This window comes from Hirundo rustica, chromosome W (genome assembly GCF_015227805.2).
Source record: "Hirundo rustica isolate bHirRus1 chromosome W, bHirRus1.pri.v3, whole genome shotgun sequence".
Taxonomy (NCBI): domain Eukaryota; kingdom Metazoa; phylum Chordata; class Aves; order Passeriformes; family Hirundinidae; genus Hirundo; species Hirundo rustica.
In genome coordinates this window covers 2,085,415-2,110,837 of record NC_053487.1, presented here as the reverse complement: position 1 = coordinate 2,110,837, position 25,423 = coordinate 2,085,415, and the positions used below count along the sequence as shown (strand labels likewise).

Genomic DNA, 25,423 nt, shown 5'->3' with positions numbered 1-25,423 from the left:
GGAGGTTACAGCCTTACAAAATCCAGCCCAATTCTTATATGGAAGGCCAAGTGAGGATGGATTAGCCCATGAGTGCTTATCTACCATAGAAGAACAAACCAAAATAAGACCAGACTTGGATGAAGAAGAATTAGAAGAGGGGGATAGGTTGTTTGTAGATGGCTCATCGCGAGTAATTAATGGAAAAAGGGTCTCTGGCTATGCAATAGTTGCAGGAGAAGGACTTGCAGTTATCGAATCAGGCCCTCTAAGTGGATCTTGGTCGGCACAGGCCTGTGAACTTTATGCTGTACTGCGGGCATTGCAGTTGTTAAAAGATAAATCAGGTACCATCTATACTGACTCAAAATATGCCTATGGGATTATACACACTTTTGGAAAAATATGGGAAGAACGGGGGTTGATAAACTCCCAGGGAAAAAACCTGGTTCACCAGGATCTAATCAGGAAACTGCTGAAGGCCTTGAGGGGACCTAGGAAAATTGCTGTTGTTCACCTGAAAGGGCATCAAAAGGGATTGGATTTTAAAAGCAGGGGAAATAATGCAGCAGATCAGGAAGCAAGAAGGGCTGCTTTGCAGACGTCACAATCTACCCCCCAGGAAGATCCGAAGGTTGAAAGAAAAGAGCGTGAGAGCAGAGGGAATTTGCAAAAGATATATAGCTTTACTATGCAAGAAAAAGAGAAAATGAAAAGAATGGGGTTGAGAGAAGACCCAGAAGGGGAATGGCGACTTCCAGAGGATAATAGAACTGTACTGCCTAAATCCATAGCTATGGATATTATGAGGAGAATACATAGCAAAACACATTGGGGGGCACAAGCATTGGTAGATCAATTTGCCACCAAACATATGTGTATTGGGGCAGATGACTTGGCAAAGCAAGTAGTGAGGGGGTGCGTTACCTGCCTAAAGGTAAATAGGGCCAATTTAAGAAAAACCTTAATGGGGGGACGACCTACAGCATACCGGCCATTTGCTAACATCCAACTAGACTTTACTGAGTTACCAAAGACTGGGAGGTATAAATATCTATTGGTAATAGTGGATCACCTAACCCATTATGTAGAGGCATTCCCTACGGCAAAAGCAACGGCACAAACAGTGATCAAGACCCTATTAGAGCAGATTATTCCCAGATATGGGGTCACGGAAACCATTGACTCGGACAGAGGCCCTCACTTTACATCCAAAATAATTAAGGAAACCATGGCAATAATGGGAATACAATGGGATTATCACACCCCCTGGCACCCCCAAAGTTCGGGAAGAGTAGAAAGAATGAATGGGGAAATTAAAAAACAATTGACCAAACTCGTGATTGAGACCAAACTGTCATGGATAAAATGCCTACCATTAGCATTGCTAAATATCCGGACACAACCTAGATCGGATATGGGAATATCTCCATTTGAAATGTTGTATGGAATGCCCTACAATATAGAGGAACCGCAAGATCATCCAAAGTTGAGGGATCAAAATATGAATGTATACATTACCAGCCTAATGAAATATAGGGAAAATCTATAGAAAAAGGGAAGGTTAGCGCAGAGACCCCCACTAGATTTGAAACTGCACCAGGTGCAACCAGGAGATTGGGTAATGATAAAGTCCTGGAAAGAAGCAACCTTGGCCCCACAATGGGAGGGCCCTTACCTTGTATTGCTTACTACAGATACTGCAGTCAGAACAGCAGAGAAGGGATGGACCCATGCTAGCAGAATTAAAGGGCCAGTGAGCAAACCGACTCCTGAGTGGCAGGTGACAAGCAATCCTAGAGACCTGAAGTTACAGATCCAGAGGAGAGATCATCAATGAATGGACACCGTGTAGAATATGCACCAGAACCACACTACACGGAGGAAAGATTAATTTGTAACTCTGATAAGGTGTAGAGACCCAGAGTGCAATTGTTATCCTTTTGTTTGTTATATTTGTAAAATCTGCGGGGACAGGTGGTGGAGTCATTGTAGGCAAGGACCCCCCCTAGAGGAATTTGCAGCCCCTGTTGGGTATTGCAGCGGAACATAACTGATTGGATTCTAGAATATAAAGTTAAATATGAGGGATTAGTAGAAGAATCAAAAGAGTAGTGGAAGATTTTTGCATTAGAGATTAAACCAAAATATTATTGTTATCACCCTAATGAACCCATCCCGTTCATAGCTGAAATTGTTGACTGCACCTGCCACACACGCCTAAAGGGAATCCGGTGTGATACACCCCCGGTTAAGTATCGGAACTGGGATTCCTATGTCAAGAGGCAACAGAGTCGCCCCCGGGGACCTCCTGAAGAATATCCCTGCTGCCGAGAAGATGGTACCCCCCGTGGCTCGAGGCAACCGAGTCGACGGGAAAGGCAGAGGGGTAAAAAGCTGTGGAGGAAAGAAACCCCAGGGTAGGACAACAAAACAATATTTGAGGAATTGCCTCAGGAATGGGAATTAGAGCAAGGACCCTGGGCAGAGAGACAGGTTGCAGTCTATGAAATGGAACAATCCTCAGATATACTCCCATTCCTATGCCCCCAATGATGCTCACCACGTGACCCAGCCGATTACTTTTCTTTTGCTGATGTTATACTTGAGAGGGATTAATGCCCTAGACAATCTACCACACCAACCCTTTAAATGGTCACTATGGCGATGGGATGACAATAAGATTTTGCAAACTGTAACTACTGTAGGAGCACCCAGTTTCAGAGTAGGATTGTGTGCTCTGACCAACATAGATCATTGTGGAAAAACACTGAACCTAACGGGATTTTACATGTGCCCAAGCTCAAATCACGGTAAAGGATATTGTAATTATCCTGGGGAATATTTTTGTGGATATTGGGGCTGTGAAACAATCGCCTCTGACTGGACACCCAGGGGAGGGCATGATAAATATTTGCAAGCAGACTTTGGACCAGCAGGATGCACAAAGCCATGGAGGGGTCCTTCAGGAGAAATAACCTATATAGGGGACTGCTCGTTTATTTATCTCAATGTCACCCAACCAGAGAAACAAGAATGGCTATTAAGTAAAAATTGGGGAGTTAGACATTGGGAACCCAGGAGAGATAGGGGGAATATCATCCAAATAAAGAAGGAACCCGCTCCCCATTCGCCAGAGATGGGGGGGGGGAGGTGTAGGACCAAACCCAGCACTAGTAGTAAGGCAGAGCAGGACAAACACTGCAAATAGCAGGGGATCGGGAGAATTAACACTGCCTCAGGCTGATGCCCCTGAAGAAGCCTCTAAATATGGTACTCTGTGGAAAATAATGCAAGCTAGTTATGGCATTCTAAATAGAACAAACCCTGATTTAACAAGAAAATGCTGGCTTTGCTATAACATCCGACCTCCTTTTTATGAAGCCATTGGGGTAACGGCTAAAGCAAGAAGAATAAATGGGACTAATCCAAAAGAATGCCTTTGGAAAAAGACTAAAGAAAGTACTCAAGGAGTAACACTCTCTCAAGTAACCGGACAGGGACGGTGTGTGGGTACTGTTCCCCCTAATAGAGAACATTTGTGTAACATCACTGTGAAAAACCCCAAGCAAAAACAAAAAGCAGATTGGTTGCTCCCAGCTCCCAATACTCGATGGGTTTGCCAGAGTATAGGAATTACTCCCTGTTTATCTTTAAAAATTTTCAATCACACCCATGACTATTGTATTCAAGTAACTATTATACCGAAAATTACTTATCATCCAAAAGATTATGTCCTTAAACAGCACACAACCCCAGAACACCACCTCATGAGAAGAGAACCTTTCACCGCCTTGACTATAGCAACTCTTCTAACTGTAGGAGGAGTAGGAGCTGGAACAGGGATAACCTCATTAGTCAACCAACAGAAAGAATTTAGAGCACTAAGAATCTCTGTAGATGAAGATTTAAGTAAAATAGAAAAAGCAATTGATGGGTTAGTAAAATCAGTAAGATCACTGTCAGAAGTAGTATTACAAAATCGAAGGGGTTTAGATCTGCTGTTTTTACAACAAGGGGGCCTTTGTGTAGCGCTAAAAGAAGAATGCTGTTCGTATGCAGATCACACAGGAGTAGTAATCAATACTATGAATGAACTAAGGAAGCAGATAGAACAGCGGAAAAGAGAAAATGAAGCCCATCAAAATTGGTATGAAAACTGGTTCAACCACTCCCCTTGGTTAACCACACTGCTTTCTACTATTGCGGGGCCAGTAATTCTAGTGGCACTCGGGCTTACCTTTGGACCATGTATATTTAATAAACTGATAACTATAGTGAAAAGCCGGCTGGAAGCAGCACATCTTATGCTTCTTAGGACTAAATATGATCAGATACCTCAAGAAGAAAATTTAGAAACTTTAGAGTTAGCTAGACAAGAACTGCAAAGATACAGTGAACAAAAATAAGTAAGAACAAGAGAAATGGGGGAATTGTGATAAACATTAACTATTTTTTTTGTTCACTGAAGATCAAATAACTCAAGATAACAGGAAGTTACTATGTCACTATCTAAGCTGATAAGCAAACAGACCCTTGCTCATTCCTTCTCTACTTGCTTAATCAGCTTTAAGTTTCAGGAATTCCAGCTTACAACTACAGCCTTCATCTCTGCGACCACCGAGGGACAGAAAGAGACCCTCCCAGCAACACGTCACACATACATCATCGGAGGAAAGAAGCAAGATAAAAGCAAGACTGAAAAATCTACCAATTCACGGCAGTTGGTGGAGCGAGACTCCCCTGCCGTCCAGCGCTGTATTTGCCTTTGCTTTGCCTGCTGTAATGTAATAAATTCCTATTGGAACTTTTCTTCGTGTTCATAGTCTATTACATACTGAAAAGCAATTTAATAAAATTTAAATGTTCTGACAACATATGCACATACAGGAAAAAACCTCTTACCAACTCTGTCTGGAAGGACTTCAAGTGCTGAAACTCTTTCGTCTTTGTGCAGTTCTAGTCCGTACACACAATCAAATCCATCATACTTTATAAGATAGAGGGAGGGATTTACAGGAACTTGATCAAGAACTGTGCCCTTCCATTGTGTTACAGGTCCACTCCCTTCTCTCCAGCCATGCTGTATTCTGCAGCCTACAATGTTTCTTCGTGGCTGAGAAATAGGTTTGCTTGGTCCAACATTGTTTCTATGCTTTCTGTACACAGATACAAACATAACATTAAACAAGTACATACTCAAAACTCTACTCAGGACCAGACCTGCATGCTTTAAGAAGGCAATATGTTATTATTATATATTAATATAAGATACATTAATTTATACAGCTATTAGGGTATAAAGGATACTACATTGCCCTGGAAAAAGAAAAAAAACCCACACTGATAAGTAGCAGAATACTTTCAATATTTTGTATAAGGTTGCTTTCATAATAGTAGTTTCTAAAACTGGTTTGCTTAAGCCAAAAGAACTATTTTAGGCATTCCTACACAGAACATCAAAAGTAAAACATGCTTGTTAAAACCCTTGTTAAAATCGGCTCTGAAAGAGCAATGTCACCTAACAGTATATACTTTTGCTACCTTGTTGCTCTCTGCAGAATGGTAAACATCATTCCCTCACACCAGTAGGAAGAATTCAGTGGAAACATTAGTGGTGATTGATTAAAATTCTTCACAGCATTTGTTTTCTCTAACTTGTTTTGTCACCTGAAGGAAATTTCACTTCCCTCTACACTTACAGGTATCTTTGACTTTGAGTGTTTTTAAAGGCACATGGTAGCAACATTTTTCTAGCATTCCTTTTTAGTACAACACAAGAAAAATTATATGCAAAGCTCACAGCAAGAGAAGTGATACTCTTTAAAGCAGATAATTGATTAAATATACTTTTTACCCTTCTTCATTTTTGTAATCTGACTTGCACGGGAAGATTCCTTCTGGTGAATGGCAGTTGCTCTGATAAACAGTCATATAAGCTATTTGACAGGTTCAACCCACTAAAACAGTGTTACAAAAGTTTTATTCTATTTGGTTAAATAATCCCAAACAGTAACTTGACATTTGTGAATACAACATATGAAGAAACATGAACATTACAACATTACATTGGTGAAAAATGTATATTATCATGTTTATTTTAGCATGTTACAATATGCATATTAATTCCTAGAGTGATACTTAGTGGGTTGCCTGATTAAAATTCTCATGAATGTTAGGTAATTCCAAAATAAATTTTTGGATTAATTACAAGTTATAATACTCTTCATTTAAATGGCAATATACACATTAGAAGCATGCTTAAAAGCAACATCTAAAAAAAGATAAATCAGTTGCAGAAAACAACATCCATCCTTAGATTAGTGACTGACCAAAGAAAAAATGTCTCTAGGTGTTGCTGTGTGTAATTTTGTGTTTTCGTATCATATGGTTTGTTCCCTTTCACCCTCCCCGGGGTGGTGGTTTAATCTGGGTTGTGTCCACCCATTGGGCTGTCAGTCATCCCTGACACCTGCCCCTATTCCTGAATGTTCCCTGTCAATTTTCCCTGGTACCAGCCCCTGCCTAGACTGCCCCTTGGGGAAACCCCTATTCTTCAAGGCTCCATTGTCTGTTTATATAAATCTCCTCACATTATCCTCTCTATTGGTTTGTGTTCTGTAAACTTCCCCTTGTGTCCCTCCCTGGTCTTCTCCCTATTGTCCCCTTGACCCCAATCTCCACCCTGATTCTGTCCCTTAAAACCCATGGTCCAGGCTTTGTCCCCTGTCTTCATCTCTGCACTGTATTCAAGTTATGTGATGTGAATAAAGAAATCTTGGACTGCATGTGAAGCCCACTTTGCTCCTTTTTACACTGACCCAGTGGCGACTGCTTAGGACTCTAAGACCCCAGGGGTTGTGTCGCACCCCACAAAGTGCCATATCACCAGGCATGAGATGACATCTAGGAACAATGAAAGCTCAAAGAACAGCCCATGTATGATAGAGAACCAAAAGACACAAATAGCAATCTTATCAATGAAGTCTCATGAGTCTTAAAAACAAAAAAATAGCAGTATATAAAATTACTAATGCTGAAGATGTAATCATAACTCTATTAAAAACAAGCTGTATAATTCCTTCAACAGCTTGTCCCACCTCAAGACTTTCATTCTCCATGAACGTCTTAGCAGAGTTCCACAGTATCTTTTGTCAAATTTAACTTCTGGGATGATTTAACCTGATTAAGGAGGTCAGTGTGCATTCACAATTTATCTTGTCAGTTAGTAGTATTTATAGAAATGCTAATCTCTTCCAGTTAAGAGGAACGCCTCTGCAGAGTTGGTTCTAGTTTTCCACAGAAACTTGAACATATGTTCAAATACTCATTCTTGCTCAAGTCTTACTTAAAAAAAAAATTATAGTAGTTTCTGAAAAGTTTTATTCTGAATAAATGAGATGAGAGATCTGGTTCTTGGGCACAATGAAAATTACTTTATTTTGCATGAAATTAATCTATTTAATTTTAATGAATCTCAATTCAATTTTAAGGCATCTTCACAGAATAAAACCAACTGTTACTGAAGCTAAAAAGTTAAAGTTGAAAAAGATAAAATAATACTGTTCACCTTTAACCACACAGTTAATTTCACTTTCTGCTTATAAATAATAACATTTAAATTTGCACAATTAAATGAATAGCTTCAGTCACTTAAAAAATGTGACAAAAAAAAGCTACACAATACAGTTCAATTTGGTCACTACCTTTTAAAACACCTTGGAGAGAGCAAAAAGCATCATAAATGCAATTACAAATCAAGGAGCAGCTAGGTATACTTGCAGTTCAAGTTTTCCTTTGTTTGAAGACTGGTACTACTGGACCGCTACTCATTGTCATTTGTATTGCTATTTGTTATAGGAGGAAATATGATTTTCAAACAAATAAATTGCCAAAGAAGAACTATTTTTGCTTGCTACTGAACATGTCATGAGAAAGAAAACAGATTTCTAACTGACTACAAACAACAGAATCACTGAATGATCAGCCTCTAAAGATCATTTAGATCCAATTCTTCTACCCCCTGCTATGGACATCTTTCATTAAATTGGGTTGCTCAAAGTCCCATCCAAACTGACCATGAATACTTTTCAGTGATGGGGAATCTACAGCTTCTCTGGGCAACTTGTTCCAGTGCCTCACAACCCTCATCATAGCAAATTTCTTCCTTATGTCAAATCTAAACCTACCCTCTTTCAGTTTAAAACCATTGCCCTAGTCCTGTCAATACAGACCCTGGTAAAAGTCTCTTTGTCTTTTCATATAAACACCTTTTAGATATTGAAAAGCAGCAATAAAGTCTTCTCCAGGCTGAACAATTCCAGTTCTCAAAGCCTGTCATCATAGGAGAGGTGTTACAGTCCTCTGATTTCATTTTCATGGCCCTCCTCTGGACCCACTCCAACAGGTCCATATCTTTCTTGTACTGGGGACCTCAGAGCTGGATGCAGTACTCCAGGTGGGGTCTCGTTAGAGCAGAGGGGCAGAATCACCTCTCCTGACCTGCTGGCTACACTTATTTGATTCAGCCCAGGATACAATTGGCTTTCTGGGCTGCAAGCACACATTGCCAGCTCATTCAATTTTTCATCCACCAGTACCCCCAAGTCCTTCTCTGCAGGGCTGCTCTCAATCCATTCATCCCCCCAGTCTGTATTGATACTGGGGATTGCCCTGACCCAGGTGCAGGACCTTGTACTTGGCCTTGTTGAACTTTATGAGGCTCACATGGACTGAGCCTTTCAAGGTCCCTCTGGATGGGCATCCCTTCCCACAAGTGAATCAAATGCTTTGCTCAGCTTGGTATCATCTGTAAACTTGTTGCGGGTGCACTCAATCCCACTGTCTGTCATAGAATCATAGAATTGTTTGGGTTGGAAGAGGACCTTGAAGATCATCTAGTTCCAACCCCCCTGCCACAGGCAGCGACACCTTCAACTAGACCATGTTGTACATAGCCCCATCCAACCTGGCCCTGAACACCTCCAGGGATGGGACATCCACAACTTCTCTGGGCAACCTGTTCCAGTTCCTCACCACCCTCACAGTAAAGAACTTATTCCTAATATCTAATCTAAACCTACTCTCAATTTAACCCATTCCCCTTTGTCCTGTCACTACATGCTCTTGTAAATAGTCTTGTCCCATCTTACCTTCAAGTTCCCTTCAGGTACTGGAAGGCCGCAATTAGGTCACCCAAAAGCCTTCTCTTCTCCAGGCTGAATAACCCCAATTCTCTCAGCCTTTCCTTGTAGAAGAGGTGCTCCGTCCCTCTAATCATCTTTGTGGCCTTGTCTAGACTTGCTCTAACAGGTCAATGTCTTTTCTGTGCTGGGGATCCTAGAGCTGGATGCAGCACTGCAGGTGGTCTCACAAGAGCCAAGTAAAGGGGCAGAATCACCTCCCTTGACCTGCTGGCCGTACTTTTGATGTAGCCCAGGATAGCATTGGCTTTTTGGGCTGCCAGTGCACGTGGCTGGCTCATGTCCAGCATCTCATTCACCAGCACTCCCAAGTCCTTCTCTGCAGGGCTGCTCTCAATCTGTTCATCCCCCAGCCTGTATTAATACTGGGGTTTGCCCTGACCCAGGTGCAGTACCTTGTACTTGGTCATGTTAAACCTCATGAGGTTCCCATGAACCCCCTTCTTGAACCTGTCTAAGTCCCTCTGGATGGCCTCCCATCCCTCAGGTGTGTCAACAGCACTATGTTGTTGATAAACATAATGAACACTACTGGTCCTAGTATCGACCCTTAAGGGACACCACTTATTACTGGTATCTACTTGGACATTGAGCTGTTGACTTTGAATGCATTCATTAACCAATCCCTTATCCATCTAACAGTCCATCTATCAAACCCATGTCTCTCCAATTTAGAGGCAAGAATAAGTCCACAACAGCTAATATCAGTTGCTCTTCCCTTGTCCACTGATGCAGTCACCCCATCATAGAAGGCCACTAGATTAGTTAGGCATGACTTGCCCTTGCTGAAGCCATCTTGGCTGTCTCTAATCACCTCCCTGTTTTACATATGTTTAAATAAGTCTTCCAGGCAGATATGTTCCATGATCTTACTGGGCATAGAGGTAAGACTAACTGGTCAGTAGTTCCCAGGGAACTCTGTACTACCCTTTCAAAAATGGCTGTGTAATAACCGTGACCAGTATACTTCCATATAAGATAATAGTCTCAAACCTCTTTTTATATCAATAGTGTGTTGTTTCTGTGATAGGCACAGGAACACATAAGTATGTAAATTTTGAGATGGTATAATGAGAAAATCCAAAATGTTTCCCTTCTGTTTTATTAGAATTATCCTTAAAATTTCATAAAGTTTTGTTCCTAAAGACTGGAATAACATTTCAAAGCCCTAGACATTCAAAATTTAAGTTGTCATATATACATAAAACACACAGATACAGGAAAAGCAAATAAAGTCAAGTCCTGAAAACTGTTCCTGCTACTTCAGTTATGCACTCATGGTAAAAGGCCCTTCAATTCCACTAAGTTTCAGATCCTCTTATTTCAAAGAAATTATAGAATCATTTAGGTTGGAAAATACCTTTAAGATCATTGAGTTCACCTGTAAACCTAACACTGCCAAGTCCACTACTAAACCACATCCCTAAGCAACACATCTACACATCTTTTCAATACCTCCAAGTATGCTGACTCCAACACTTCCCTGGGCATTCTGTTCCAACACTTGAAAACCCTTTCACTGAAGATATTTTTCCTAATATCCATTTTAAACCTCCCCTGGCTCAACTATTGCTTGTTATTTTTGAGAAAAGACCAACACCCATATCACTACAACCTCTTTTCAGGTAGCTGTAGAGAGCTATAAGGTCCCTCTGAGCCTCCTTTTCTCCAGACTAAACAACCCCAGTTCCCTCAGCTGCTCCTCATAAGACTTGTGCTCTAGACACTTCCCCAGCATTTTTGCCCTTCCCTGGACACACTCCAACACTTCAATGTGTTTTTTGTAGTGAGCTGTCCAAAACTGAACACAATGCTCGAGGTGCAGCCTCACCAGTGCAGAGTACAAGGGGACAACCACTTCCCTAGTCTTTCTGGCCCACACTACTGCTGATATAAGCCAGGATGCCATTGGCCTTCTTGGCCACCTGGGTACATGCTGGCTCATGTTCAGCTGGCTGTCAATCAACAGTCCTACATCCTTTTCTGCCAAGCATCTTTTCAGACACTCTTCCCCTAACCCGTAGCGTTGCATGGAGTTTATTGGGACCTAAATGCAGGACCCGACACTTGGCCTTGTTGAACCTCAGACAACTGGCCTTGACCCATTGATCTATTCTGTCCAGATCCCACTGTAGAGTCTTTCTACTGTCCAGTAGATCAACATTCCCAGCCAACTTGGTGACACCTGCAAACTTGGTGAGCATACACTTGATCCCCTCATCGAGATAATTGATAAAGATATTAAACAGGACTGGTCCCAATACTGAGCCCTGTGGATGATGCTGAATTGATTTTTGCCTTTTTTTCTTTTATATATTTTCTATATTCTTTACATGCATATTTGTAGTTCTGTAGCCTATCATAGTATTTGTAGCTAGCATTTTACCTACTCTATTAGACAGAAAGACAAAATAAATTTCCCAGCAGCTCCAAACTTGGGGTCCAAGGTTAGATTCTCTGGGAAGCCAAGGTTGAAACTAGCTCTCTGAGACACATTTTCATAAACAAAATTTAGTTCCTATCTAAAAGAGGGGGAATTCAGAGGGTTGAACTGGGGGACAATTACCTCACCACTTATGTCTCTAACTGGGGATTTTTGTCATATGGTAATTTGCTGAACATATAAAAATTGTATATACATTATGCTACATGTGCATCTTCGGCGTTTTCCACCTGGTGAATTTAGTACCTAAGGATCCTTATAAAGGTAACCCCTTTTTATCACCTAACTGTCTGGCTCATGATTTTAGGACCAGTGAAAAGGCATCAGGGATCTACACTGGTGACCGGCCAGCAACTGGATTTAATGCCATTCACCACCACTCTTTGGGCCTGGTCATTCAGCTGGTTTTCCACTCAGTGAAGAGCACACCTGTCTAATCATAGGAAGCCAGTTTCTCCAGGAGAATGCTGTGGGAAATGGTGTCAAAAGCTTTACTGACATTCAGGTAGACATCTACAGCTTTTCCCTTGTCTACTAAGTGGGTAGCCTTGTCATAGAAGGAGATAAGGTCAGTCAAACAGGACCTGCCTTTCATAAACCCAAGCTGATTGGATGTGATCAATTGGTTGTCCTGTATGTGCTGCATGATGGCACTCCAGATAATCTGTTCCATAACAGTTCCAAGGATCAAGGTCAGGCTGATAGTCCTGTAGTTCCCTGGATCCTCCTCCCAGCCCTTCTTGTAGATGGACATTCCATTTGCGAACTCCCAGTCAACTGAGACCTCCTCAGTTAACTAGGACTGATGGTAAATGATTGAAAGTGGCTTAATGAGTACTTTCACCAGCTCCCTCAGTACCCTTGGATGGATCCTGTTCTGCTCCATAGACTAGTGCATGTCTAAGAGGTGTAGCAGGTCACTGACCATTTCCCCTTTGATTATGGGAGCCTTATTCTGCTCCCTGACTGTCTTCCAGGTCAATGGGCTGGGTACCCTGAAAACAACTGGTTTTGCTATTAAAGACTGTGGCAAAGAAGACATTTAGTACCTTGGCCTTTTCCTCATCTTTTGTCATTATGTTACCTTCCATTTCCAATAAAGGATGGAGATTCTCTTTAGACTTCCTTTTGTTGCTAATGTATTTATAGAAACAGTTTTTATTGTCTTTTACAGCAGTAGTCAGATTAAGTTCTAGTTGGGCTTTGGCCCTTCCAATTTTCTCCCTGCACAACCTCTCAACATCCTTGTAGTCCTCCTGAATTGACTGCCCTTTCTTCCAAAGGTCATAAACTCTCCTTTTTTCCCTGAATTCCAGCCAAAGCTCTTTGTTCATCCAGGCTGGTCTTCTTCCCTGTCAGCTTATCTTTCAGCACACTGGGATGGCCTGAGCCTTTAAGATTTCCTTCTTGAAGAATGTCCAGACTTCCTGGACTCCTTTGCCTTTCAGGACTGCCTCTCAAGGGACTGTTTCAACCAGGCTCCTAAACAGACTGAAGTGTGCCCTCCACAAGTCCAAGGTGGCAGTTCTGCTGACTTCCCTCCTTACTTCTGCTACACCAACGAGGAACTTGCCACTATTGTCCCCTATCGCTTAAGTCACCACATTCTGCCAAGCAGAGACAGGATAGGAAATCTTCCATATATGTCCTGTCTGCCTGACAACCCTACCCCAGGGAAGGTAGAGGGCAATTCCAGTAGTCTCTCTTTCACTCTCTCTGATACTCCTTAACAACATACCATGTCCTAGAACTCTGTTGCTAAGTGGGAGTTCCTTTACCTGGGTGTACCTCCTCCAGTTGTGCTCACTGCTGCTGTCCAGTACTGGCATAAGAGTAGGATATGCCTTGCAGCCCCACACTCGGGTAGCAGCATCTTCCCACCAGAGCTCTGTCTGGAAAGCTGTGTCATTCACTGTGGGTGCAGAGTTTAGAGTGTTCATACCCTTCTGCCAGCTGGATACCACTGTTCCCTGGTTGTGTTGGCAGAGCTACAGTATCTTTTTTGCATGCCCTTCCCTGCAAACTGCCCTGTTGGCTTGCCCTGATCACTAGCACTCCCTAGGGGCTTCATTCATACGGAGGTGGGGGAGTTGACCACTGTTGCTCCTGGCCCCACCCAGGTCTTGTCAGCAGCTGTAGCACAGGTGTAGGCTCCTAGCAGCTCCTGTGGCTCTCACAGGTTCAGGAATCCCCCCTATGCTATGGATCATGCTGGCACCAGAGCTGGTCATCTCAGTGACTAAGTATTTATCTTGAAGACACTAAGCTGATAAGTAAAGTCTTGTTACAAGAAAAGGTTTTATTAGCAGAACCAGATAATGGAAAGTTCAAAGAAATTTAGAAAAGAGTACAAATGAAGCAGAGTAGCAATGGTCAGTACAATTTCTATATTTCATGGAATCATGTAAAAAATTAATAAAAATAAGGCCTGAATTAGAATTTTGATACTATTACAGACTGTCACTATAGGGGGATCATGTGATCAGTGAATTGTTATAAACTATTTTTCCCTAACATTCAGAATGTGAGGCACATTACTAAAGACAGGAGCTGCAAAGTACTTTCTGTACTCCTTCAAAAGCCATAATTCAGTTGTGAAATTAATTTTCTTAGGATTACAGGTTTATTAGGCATATGTGTCAAGGTTTTGGTAATGGACACACATACACATACAGACATGACAACACCCGCAGGAGTAGCCTCTATGAGAAGTCAGGCTACCTGTGCCAGACAGCTGGTTCTAGCTGGTTTGGCAATGGTCCCACTGACAGCTAAGGTGGAGACAATCAGCAAAGTTTATGGTGCCTTTGTGAAAACATATTTAGCAAAGAGCAAAAACACCACCACTGGACAGGGAGAGAAGGAGGGTGTTATGGGTTGGCACAAGTTTTTACTTATGGGGAAATGTGGAATGTATTTCCTGGTCAGGACCTGGGAATTGCTTTAGAAAGGACAGGGACCTATCAGAAGGTTAGTTGGAATACTGGCATCTCTTTTGACCACAGAAAATATCAGTTGTGACTTTGGGAAGAACCCATATATAAACCCCTGATTTCCTGCAGGTCACCCCTTTTTCCCTTTTGTGAGAGAGAGAGAAAGGTAACATTGAGTTGGGCCTGCAGCTCCCCCCCCACTTTGGGGGGGAAGCTGGCCCGAGGCTTAGCTGGATTCCATCGGCTCCCGGGTGGGGAGGGGGAGAAGAGGTTGCTGCTTTACAACAACTACTTTTTCCAGACTTCCCTGGAGCAGGGAGGGATCTCTGCCAGGCACCTGATAAGAGCTATGGGCCCCCGTTTAGGCCAAGGCCGCTCTGATTCACACTGAGGGGTGGGCCAAAAAGGCATTTATGATCCTGCCTGTTTTATTTTGATTCCAAACTGCCCAAGTCCTCTGATCTCTGATCTTTTTGCGTGAGTTCTTCCCCCCCCTCACCAGCATGGCCTTGAAAATCTTAACACCATGAGCTGCAATGAGAGAAAAAAAGACTCTGGGCAGATTGAACCCTTTCCTGGCAACATGAAGCTTCCAAGGCCTGACCCTTCCCTGAGAGAAAAAAGAAAGGGACAGAGTGAACATAGAGAAGAAACAGCATGAAGTCAGTGGAGCGAGAGTGGAAAGACTATTGGGACATTGGGACAGGGGGTTGAGGAGTTTGTCATTCCATCCTTATTGAGCCATGGAAATGAATTTTATATGTAGATTATCCCTTTAAATCATGGGAAAGATATGCATTTGGGGAGATGATTGTTTAGATTTGTGTGTGGATTTGAGCAAAGGTGTTTGTGATGGACTAAGTGAAATTACCCCATAAGACGCTTGAACAGAGATAAAGATGAGAAGTCCTCTGCGCCAGTGAAGAAGTGAGAAGATAGATATCTCTGTTCCTCGAGATGTAGAATCCTTTGCTTTTGGAGTTATTAATCTTTCAACGGTGACACCCCAGCATGCAAAAGTCTAAGACCCATGACCCATAAGCAGCTTGAGAAACTGCTAATGGGAGGGATCACAAAAGCAAGGTTTCCCCAGGCAGCTGTTTTTGTGACAGTTAAAAAACCCAGAAGAGAACTGTTTTAGGTTGTGAGTGGGATCCATGACTCTAAGAGAGACTCTTCTCCTAAAGAATTGATGAAAGACTGTTGTCAGATGGTTAAACTGACTGAAAATTACAGGTTTTTTCTCTTTATGTTGTTTTGTAGAAAAGTTAACAGTTTGTAAGGGGAGGGAAGAGTGTTTTTGGAGTTTCATTCTGTTTTCTTTTAGTTTTTTCCCCAACTTTCTATTTCCATTTTTTTAGTGTGTGTTAATAAAACTATTTGTTCATTTTTAAGCTTGAGCCTGCTTTGCTTTTCTCCTAATCTTTCTTCCAAAAAAAGAGAGAATAAACACTAAGACCACTACACTAAATTTGGCAACCAGAATCTGGCAAAAGTGAAACCACTACATTAAGTGGTGTTTTCACCCAGAAATTGAATTAAAACCATTACCATTTTGGTGAAGAATGTGGGCATTTGATAAAACTGTGGGATAAGATTGACTAGGAGAATCTAAAGGCAAAGCAAGTATTAGTTAAGTAGAAATATTGTAAAATATCTAGGGGTGGAGTATTTTTATTGCTTTAAGTAGATAAAAGTTGTATATTGTATGTAACTTTAATAATGGATTTTATATGGGTACTTCCCAAAGTTGCAATTGACATTTTCAGTGGTCAGAAAAGGACCCATGCTGGAGCAGTTAGGTATTTAATGAAGGAACTGAGGCCCATGGAGAGGCCCATGAAGAACCCAGAGAGAATCCATGCCAGAGCAGAGTTTAACTGACAGGACTGTCTCCCCTAGAAGAGACCATGCTGAAGCAGACTTTCCTGACAGGAACTGTGACCTGTAGAGAACCTATGCCAGAGCAGGAGGAAATTAAGTACAAGAGGAAAGGAGTGGCAGAGAGCAACCATTATGTATGGACTGTAAACTCCCCTCCCTCATTTCCCCTGCACCCCGGGGGTGGTGGTGAGTCTGGAATGAAGGAATGAATTTAAACATGAGAAAGGAGGAAAGAAAGGTGTTGTTTTAATGTTTGTCTTCCTGTTTCTTACCACCTGAATCTATTTAAATTTGCAGTAAAATTATTTTCCACAAGTCAAGCCTGTTTTGCCTGTGATAGTTCCTTGCAAGTGTAGCAGGACATCTCCCCCACCACAAGACCTTATCTGTTGCTTGTTAGCTGGTGAAATAACTCAGGGCATCTTGCCCCTCACATGAGCTTCACATGAGCTTTAGAGAAATAACTCAATCAGGACAGCTTGTCTTGTAGTGAGTTATTTCTTGTAGTGAGTTATTTCGGTGCCATGGCAGTAAGGATTTCAGCTGACAATAAACATCTTGTTGTGAAAGCAAGATGTGGAAAGATAAGCTGGAATTTCTGACTGACAGACACTTCACTTTACAAACTATAAAAGCTACACAAAACTTTCACAAAGCAGAAATCTTCTGCACATTCCTTGGAAATGTGTGGGGTTTTCGCCCCAAAGTTGGGACACCTGCTTTGTGGTTACTCTCCCAGGAGCTGAGGGAAGGGAACCTGTGTACACTATTGTCACTTCGGTGGTAATTTACATTGACTCCTAATCTATACTATTTCTTTGCTACCTTTAATATAGGTACCTTGATGTCATGCACTGTTTTATGTAATCTACTAGTAGTTCTTTTTGTTTTATATTGTGTAATAAGTAACTGTTTAAAGGCCTTTTGTCTGCTACCTCCTGTTTATTCCATAAATAACTCATTTTATAATAGACCTGATCTGCCATTCTTAGAACTTGCAGGCCAGAGTGATTTTAGTTGCAGGCCACCTAAATTTAGGCTGCTGACAAAAATCTGAGGCTAAGGCAGGGCTTGTCTGAAGCTCCCATTCGATCAGTAATAGTAAGCAATCTTCCTGTCTTTATCTTGACCCATGAACTTTCTCATTCTATTTTCTCCCCCTGCCTCACTGAGGAAGGGGAGTAAGCAGGTGGGTGCGAGTTTGGCTCATAGTCAAGTATAATCCACCACAACGAATTAAACTGTGATCAGAAATTCACAGGGGATAAGCACAGTGATAGTTAAGTGGCAGATAGAACCTCCACCTCAAAGTCCTTGAACTGACAACTATGAGAAACCGATAAGATGTTATACTACTGAAATACTGTGCACTATTTCATTATGCACCAAGGGTGGAAAGGATAAGAGCCAAGAGACTACTGACTGATCTGACATAGAGTCAACTTTTTTTTTCACAAAGGTCATCACTACCCATTGACACTGAAAGAACATTCAGAAGAACTGCCCTTTTGTAGCTGACCATGGGACCCGCTTCCAAAAAGGTCGATGGTTAACTGACATTTTAGTTAAGAATTTAGAAGACTAATCCACGCAGCTCATTTTATCCCTTCCTCAGTTACTGGACTATGTCTTGTTCTATACTGTTGGCTCTTCTCTCCCCTATGAATTTATGAACTGAGTATAGAATCTACCCTATGATCTTCAAGTGCCAGTAACTTGTTCCTCTTTTTCTTTTAATGAGGAATGTATAAGTCATCATAACTAAATCAATGACAAAATGTGCATTATTAATTCATGGTCTGCTGTAACAGCTCATAGTAGTATCAGCATACATTTTTAAACAGTGATTCATATCTCACTTGTTTACTATAAACATGTCTGCAGTGCTACTTACTGTTCATTTCAAAAATATAAGCAATGAATGTCAAATAAAAACAACTCTGTACTAGTGTCTGTCATTTGCAGAGAAGTCATTGAGCAGCACACAAAGTCATCTTGGTTTGGTACAAAATAAAACCTTTGCCAAACAATTCTTAAACAATTAAACTAGGCTAAATCAATATAAAACTCGGGTGCTTAAGTTAAATGCCTCAAAATCATGTGACTTATGATCATGACTTAATATGTCCCATAAAAGCCTTTATGCTAAAAAATATACAACCTATTTAGGTATTTAAATGTGTATATCAAAACAACAATAAAGACATATCTAGCCACCCTCAAGTACAAAAGGCAACCCACCTCTGATAGTCTTCCCATCATACACTCCTTTCTCTGAGCGGTTGAAAAAGAACAAGAGAAATTAAATTTTAACTCTACCTGTCTCTAGACAAATAAATGTTTATCTCTGCCTTGTAAGGAGATAGACAAGACTGAATAGTGAAGAGTTGGTGGAAGGAATTAAGAGTAGTTTTATATCAGGTGTTGTGTCTGGGAAATAGTTAATACTAATTCAAATGTTAAACATGGAAGATATTTCTGCCAGACAAATTGTTTTGGATTGATGCCTGTTGTATATCAGCATTATAGGACTTCGTACTCAAAATATAGCTAATAGCATTTTAATAAATTTCACTTTTTTCCAGCTTATTATAGAGTTCACCCACCAGAGATGCAGCCAGATACAACATCTAGCTGTTAGAAATGAAGGTAAATTTTGTCTAAGCTACTACCTATATCTTCTCACGTTTACTCATAGCAATGTTTAGCTAACTACTATCTCAAATTCTAGTAGTGAATAATAAATGTGATGAATGTATAGGATAAGCAAGTAACCTTCACACAAATAGTAGCCATACTACAGTATACTGATTATTTTTTTAAGGTAAAAAATCCTTTTCAAAAACTAAAGCTGTAATGAATCCTAGAGTACATATGCCAAATTTCTGGCTTGCAATCTCTTGTTTCTGAATTATAAGTTACAGAACTTTATCGACAGAATAATTTCTCTCAGAATAACATTCAAAATTATGTTTAGAACTGTACCAATGGTGCATTCATTCCCATTGTCCTCCCAAAAGAATTAAAGTCTGATTCTACACACATACACGGTTTGAATACTGCTCCACATTTTTTTCAAAATGACTGGAACAATACAGATACATTTCTAGAATGGTACTGCCAGTTATTGAGAACTACACTTGAGGAAGTATTAGGAACTTACTTGTGGGAAGTTCTTTTCTTCATCATGCTCGCAGAGACTCCTGCATGACCTACAATATAAATGATGGAATTATTGAACAATAAAATGTGTTTATACACAATGTCAAAAAGGTATCTTATAGAAAAGCTCTCTTTTTCAAGTAAAAAAGCTTAAACACATCATGATGTGATTTATCAATGAGTTTCTACAATGGAAGAAGGCTGAGGAGACAGGCAAGGACTATGTACTCATGGAGCTAAGTGAAGAATTAGGGAGTTACTGATGACAACTGTTACAAAAAGCTGAACTTAACACAAAGGAGACTGAAGGTAGTCTTTGTTATAGATAAATGGTTACAACAGTTAAGGAATTAAAATGGCTTTGTATCTGCCCTTGAGTTGATAATATCATCAAATACATATATTCCTGCGTTAGTGAGGCCAGAATGGGTGGGTAAATACATGGGTCGACCAAACTCATTATAAAAACTTAGTATAGAACCAAAACCAAGTACAAAAACTAAGTATAGCATATACAGTAAAAAAACTATACAACTAACAGACAGAACATTGAATAGAGCAACAGCCTTGAGTCAGTTTCAACCTACATATTTCTTCACATCAACTGGGGATGCCCAGCATTGTGATAGAGACCAGTAATGACACATTTGTATTCTGATACAACTGTACATTGCAACTGCTATACTCTGCTAAATGTAACTTGTACTTGCCCTGTGATTTAAGTAAATTGCTGTATCATTCTGCTAAGTCAAAGTTCTATGTAATGTCAAATAAATAAATTCATGTATTGGGTTTGCATGGCCTGGTTATCGCAGTGGGGGGGGGGGGACGGACTACAGGGGTGGCTTCCATGAGAAGCTGCTAGAAGCTTCCCCCATGTCCGACAGAGCCAATGCCAGCCGATTCCAGGATGGATTTGTTGCTGGCTAAGGCTGAGCCAATCAGAAATGGTAGTAACGCCTCTGTGATAACATATTTAAGAAGGAAAATAAAGAGTTATTGTGCAGATGTAATTGCAGCGAGAGAAGAGAGGAGTAAGAATGTGAGAGACGAACAACTCTGCAGACACCCAGGTCAGTGCAGAAGGAGGGACAGGAGGTGCTCTAGGTGCTGGAGCTGAGATTTCCCTGCAGCCCATAGTGCAGACCACAGTGAAGCAGGCTGTCCCCCTGCAGTCCATGGAGGAGACCCACACCAGAGCAGGCAAATGCCTGAAAGAAGGCTGTGAGTCTGTAGGAAACCTGTGCTGGAGCAGGGTTCTTGCAGGGACCTGCAGACCCATAGAGAGAGGAGCCCACGCTAGAGCAGGTTTCTTGGTAGGACTTGTGACCCCACGGGGGACCCATGCTGGAGCAGCCTGTTCTCAAAGGACTGCACCCCATGGAAGGCACCCATGATGGAGCAGTTCATGAAGAACTGCAGCCCATGGGAAGGACTACCACCGGAGAAGTTTGTGGAGAATTGTCTCCCATGGGCAGGACCACATGCTGGCGCAGGTAAAATACCTCTGCCTGAGCAATGGCAGAAGCAACCTGTGATGAACTGACTGTAACCCCCTTTCCCCACCTCTTTGCACCACTGGCAGGGAGGAGGTAGAGCTCAGGATGGAGGGAGGGATGGGAGGAAGGCGTTTTTAAGATTTATTTTACTTCTCACTATCCTACTCTGATTTTGTTGGCAATAAATTCAATTAATATCCCTAAGCTGAGTCTCTTTTGACCATGATGGTAATCAGTGAGTGATCTGTCCTGATCCTTAACCCATGAGCCGTTCACTATATTTTCTCTCTCATGTCCAGTTGCAGAGGAGAGTGACACAGCAGCTTTGGTGGGTACCTGGCATCCAGCCAGGGTCAACCCACCACACTTCATAAAACAAACATTGGCATTAAGGCATTAAACCTTCTACACATGGACTATCTAAAAGAAAAGTCAGAGAGTGTTGGGCACATGCATGTTATCAATAAAAAAATCCCTCATATATCTGTAGAAACGTTCAGAATTTCATCTATGAACATTTAAATTCACACCTACAGAGAAATACTTAATTGAGGTTTCTCTACAGATCCAAACAAATTCTTAAACATTATGTCCATGTTCCAAGCATAGCTTTGGCATATGTATTTGGAAAATTAATTTTTATAATAGCAATAGTGTCACACAAGAGTTAAGCACTGAAAGTGCAATTAACTGTAACAGTTTTCATAAATATTTTAATATTTGGATTTTCCTATGGAGAAATGAAAGGACATATATCACGTGACAGAAGTGGCAGAATTAAAATAAGATTACATACATTTTGTTTCCAACACTCAAGCTTGTACTGAATCCATGGAAAGATGTGTCTCCAGTTTTAACAACAGCTGGAATTCGAAGTTTTCAAAAATTAAGCCCTCCATGCAAATAGCTACAGTAAAGATGCTATTTGCAATAAAGACCAAGTAAATAGAACTTCCCTTGAACATGTTTATAAGAACAGCTAGAAATTAAAAGATATCTCAAAAAGAATGAATGGAAACCCAAAAGACTTTTGAGACTTGACTGCACCAAATGAACAAGCATTGTCACCGTGCCATTAGCCACCCCTTTGTAATATGAGGAAACAAGTTTAAAAATATACTTATTAAAAAAAAAACCAAAACTGTTCTCACAAAGTAAAAAAAACTGAACACACAGATTTTATGTTTTCAATTACTGGTTGATGAGAAAAAGTAAGATTTAACTAAATCAGTTCACATAGTTAAAAAAACAATAAAAAGCATACCCATATATTTAGCAGGATGGTTCAACACAAAACTTGTTTTTTGTCCTCTGCTCAGAACACTGAATGTTACCATACAGTGCAACACATTTAGCTGCCTAAAACAAAAGTAGCCCTAAAGATACACAGAAGTAAGATCTATTACAGAAGCTGCAAAAAATACAAAGGAGATGCTATGCACTTGTATTGGTTTCCCGTTCACCAAATTCTGGTTGTCAAATATAGTGTAGTGGTTTGTCTTGGTTTTGAAAGACAGTTGTCGGCTAAGGAAAGCTAGAGCCTCCCTTGGAATGGAGAATGTAAACCCCCTTCCCTCCAAATTATTATAATAGTTTTGCAATTAGGGGCTATCAGGCAATATATATGGGAATAGGAGTAACAGTTCTTTACTAGGAATATTTAAAAAAAAGAAAACCACAAATGTAGTAGTACAAAAAAACAAGCAAGGAAGCAAACAAAAATCCTGGAAAGACCCTGACAGAGTCAGGGATACGACCCGGCACCCTGTTGCTCAGGGTGTTGGAAGCAGTCCAAATAAGTCCTCCTGGAGTAACAGATGTGGTTCTGTGGAGTAGAGATGGTCCTGTAGAAAGTCCAGTGGTGACGAGATGGGTCCAGTCTTCCTCCAGGCGTCCAGTGGAAAAACCGGATACCTTGTGTCCTTCAGTCCCAGTTTTTATCTAGCTAGGAACAGTTGGCTTCTCCCCCACTGGGCAGAGCATCTCACAATGGGATGATGGAGTGTGTCATGTCATTGGTGGGCCCTAATGGCCCATTATAAGAAGATGTCCCCCTGGAGGGGGGTGAAAGAGATAAGAAACACTGCCCCACCTGTTTTTAATGGCTGGGCCATTATCAGAAGGCATCAGCCCCCTTCCACCCTGGAGTCACAAGAGATAAGGATAAAACATCTCGCAAAAAACAGCTTTCAACAGATGAAATAGAATACACATTTTTAGGTTACATAATCCAAGACATGGTCCTAATGTTTATTCTCTTTGTTTTTGGAAGAAAGATTAGGAGAAAAGCAAAGCAGGCTCAAGCTTAAAAATGAACAAATAGTTTTATTAACACACACTAAAAAAATGGAAAAAAAGAAAGTTGGGAAAAAAAACCTAAGACAAAACAGAATGAAACTCCAAAAACACCCTTCCCTCCCCTTTACAAACTGTTCACTTTCCTACAAAACAACATAAAGAGACAAAACTTGTAATTTTCAGTCAGTTTAACCATCTGACAACAGTCTTTCATCAATTCTTTAGGAGAAGAGTCTCTCTTAGAGTCATGGATCCCACTCACAACCTAAAACAGTTCTCTTCTGAGTTTTTTAACTGTCACAAAAACAGCTGCCTGGGGAAACCTTGCTTTTGTGATCCCTCCCATTAGCAGTTTCTCAAGCTGCTTATGGGTCATGGGTCTTAGACTTTTGCATGCTGGGGTGTCACCGTTGAAAGATTAATAACTCCAACAGCAAAGGATTCTACATCTCGAGGAACAGAGATATCTATCTTCTCACTTCTTCACTGGCGCAGAGGACTTCTCATCTTTATCTCTGTTCAAGCGTCTTATGGGGTAATTTCACTTAGTCCATCACAAACACCTTTGCTCAAATCCACACACAAATCTAAACAATCATCTCCCCAAATGCATATCTTTCCCATGATTTAAAGGGATAATCTACATATAAAATTCATTTCCATGGCTCAATAAGGATGGAATGACAAACTCCTCAACCCCCTGTCCCAATGTCCCAATAGTCTTTCCACTCTCGCTCCACTGACTTCATGCTGTTTCTTCTCTATGTTCACTCTGTCCCTTTCTTTTTTCTCTCAGGGAAGGGTCAGGCCTTGGAAGCTTCATGTTGCCAGGAAAGGGTTCAATCTGCCCAGAGTCTTTTTTTCTCTCATTGCAGCTCATGGTGTTAAGATTTTCAAGGCCATGCTGGTGAGGGAGGGAAGAACTCACGCAAAAAGATCAGAGATCAGAGGACTTGGGCAGTCCGGAATCAAAAAAAACCCCAGCAGGATCATAAATGCCTTTTTGGCCCACCCCTCAGAGTGAATCAGGGCAGGTCTTGGCCCAGCCAGGCCCCCGGCCTTCAGACCTGCCCGGCTCCCCCTCGATGGCAGCAGATGGGGCCCAGAGGCACAGCCCATGCAGGGCTGCTCCTCCGGGCCTGGGTAAGACTGGCCCTGTGGGAGATTAGGGACAGGCGGTCGGAAGATATCGCGTTGTACGGGCAGACAGAACCCCTCCCTCAATACTTCGTTGGTTAGTGGTCCTTGATAAGGTAAGCAACACCTAACTTGTAACGTAAGCAGACGGATGTGATGTAGCAAACAGAGGTTTTATAACTCCATGTAACCAGTTACTAAACACCATTAGCCGTCCACCACACTGGTGTCTGTGAGCTGGTGGTCCGAGCAGCCTGGGTGTGGCTGCCGTGTCGTTCCTGGAACCAGGTCGCTACGCCTCATCGGAGGTAACATGGCCCCAGCTGCCCAGATAGGACGGCAGGGTCCAGCTGACCCTGACTGCCCTACAATGTTACCTTTCTCTCTCTCTGGCCAAAGGGAAAAGGGCTGACCTTCAGAAAATCAGGTTTTTTTATATGGGTACTTCCCAAAGTTGCATTTGACATTCTCAGTAGTCAAAATAGATGCCAATATACCAAACTCGCCTTCTGATAGGTCCCTATCCTTTCTAAAGCAATTCCTAGGTCCTCACCCAGAAAATCATTCCACATTCCCCTATGACTAAAAAACCAAACTGTGCCAACCCATGACAGCACTCTACTCAGAATGAGTGTTTGCCCTGTTGAGTAAGTGTTCACCTTAGGCACCTCTTATTTTTGATAAAACTCAAGTTCTCCAGCTAGATGTCTTTTTTTCTCTCAAATTCACTTATGTGCAAAATTTCTTGACTATTCATACACAATCTCCATGAATGAAATTGCGTGTACCAAACTAACAAATATTTACAACACTGAACTGAGAGTTTGAAAGTAGACTACCCTATTTTGCTGTCAGATAAAAATGAGTTTGACGAGTCCTGACTGA

The 25,423-nt window shown here is 41.4% G+C and overlaps 1 protein-coding gene across 3 annotated transcripts in view; it reads right to left on the bottom strand.

Annotated features, from left to right (window-relative positions):
- The window catches only part of LOC120764924 (spindlin-Z-like), a 125,284-nt gene that overhangs the window by 10,275 nt on the left and 89,586 nt on the right, over positions 1 to 25,423 (bottom strand). For all 3 annotated transcript variants that reach the window (XM_040089076.1, XM_040089078.2, XM_040089077.2), the window contains 2 exons: positions 19,606 to 19,654; positions 4,885 to 5,138 (listed from right to left, as the gene is read on the bottom strand). In XM_040089076.1, the coding sequence (XP_039945010.1) occupies positions 4,885 to 5,138; positions 19,606 to 19,654 (303 nt within the window). The remainder of the gene's footprint in view (positions 1 to 4,884; positions 5,139 to 19,605; positions 19,655 to 25,423) is intronic.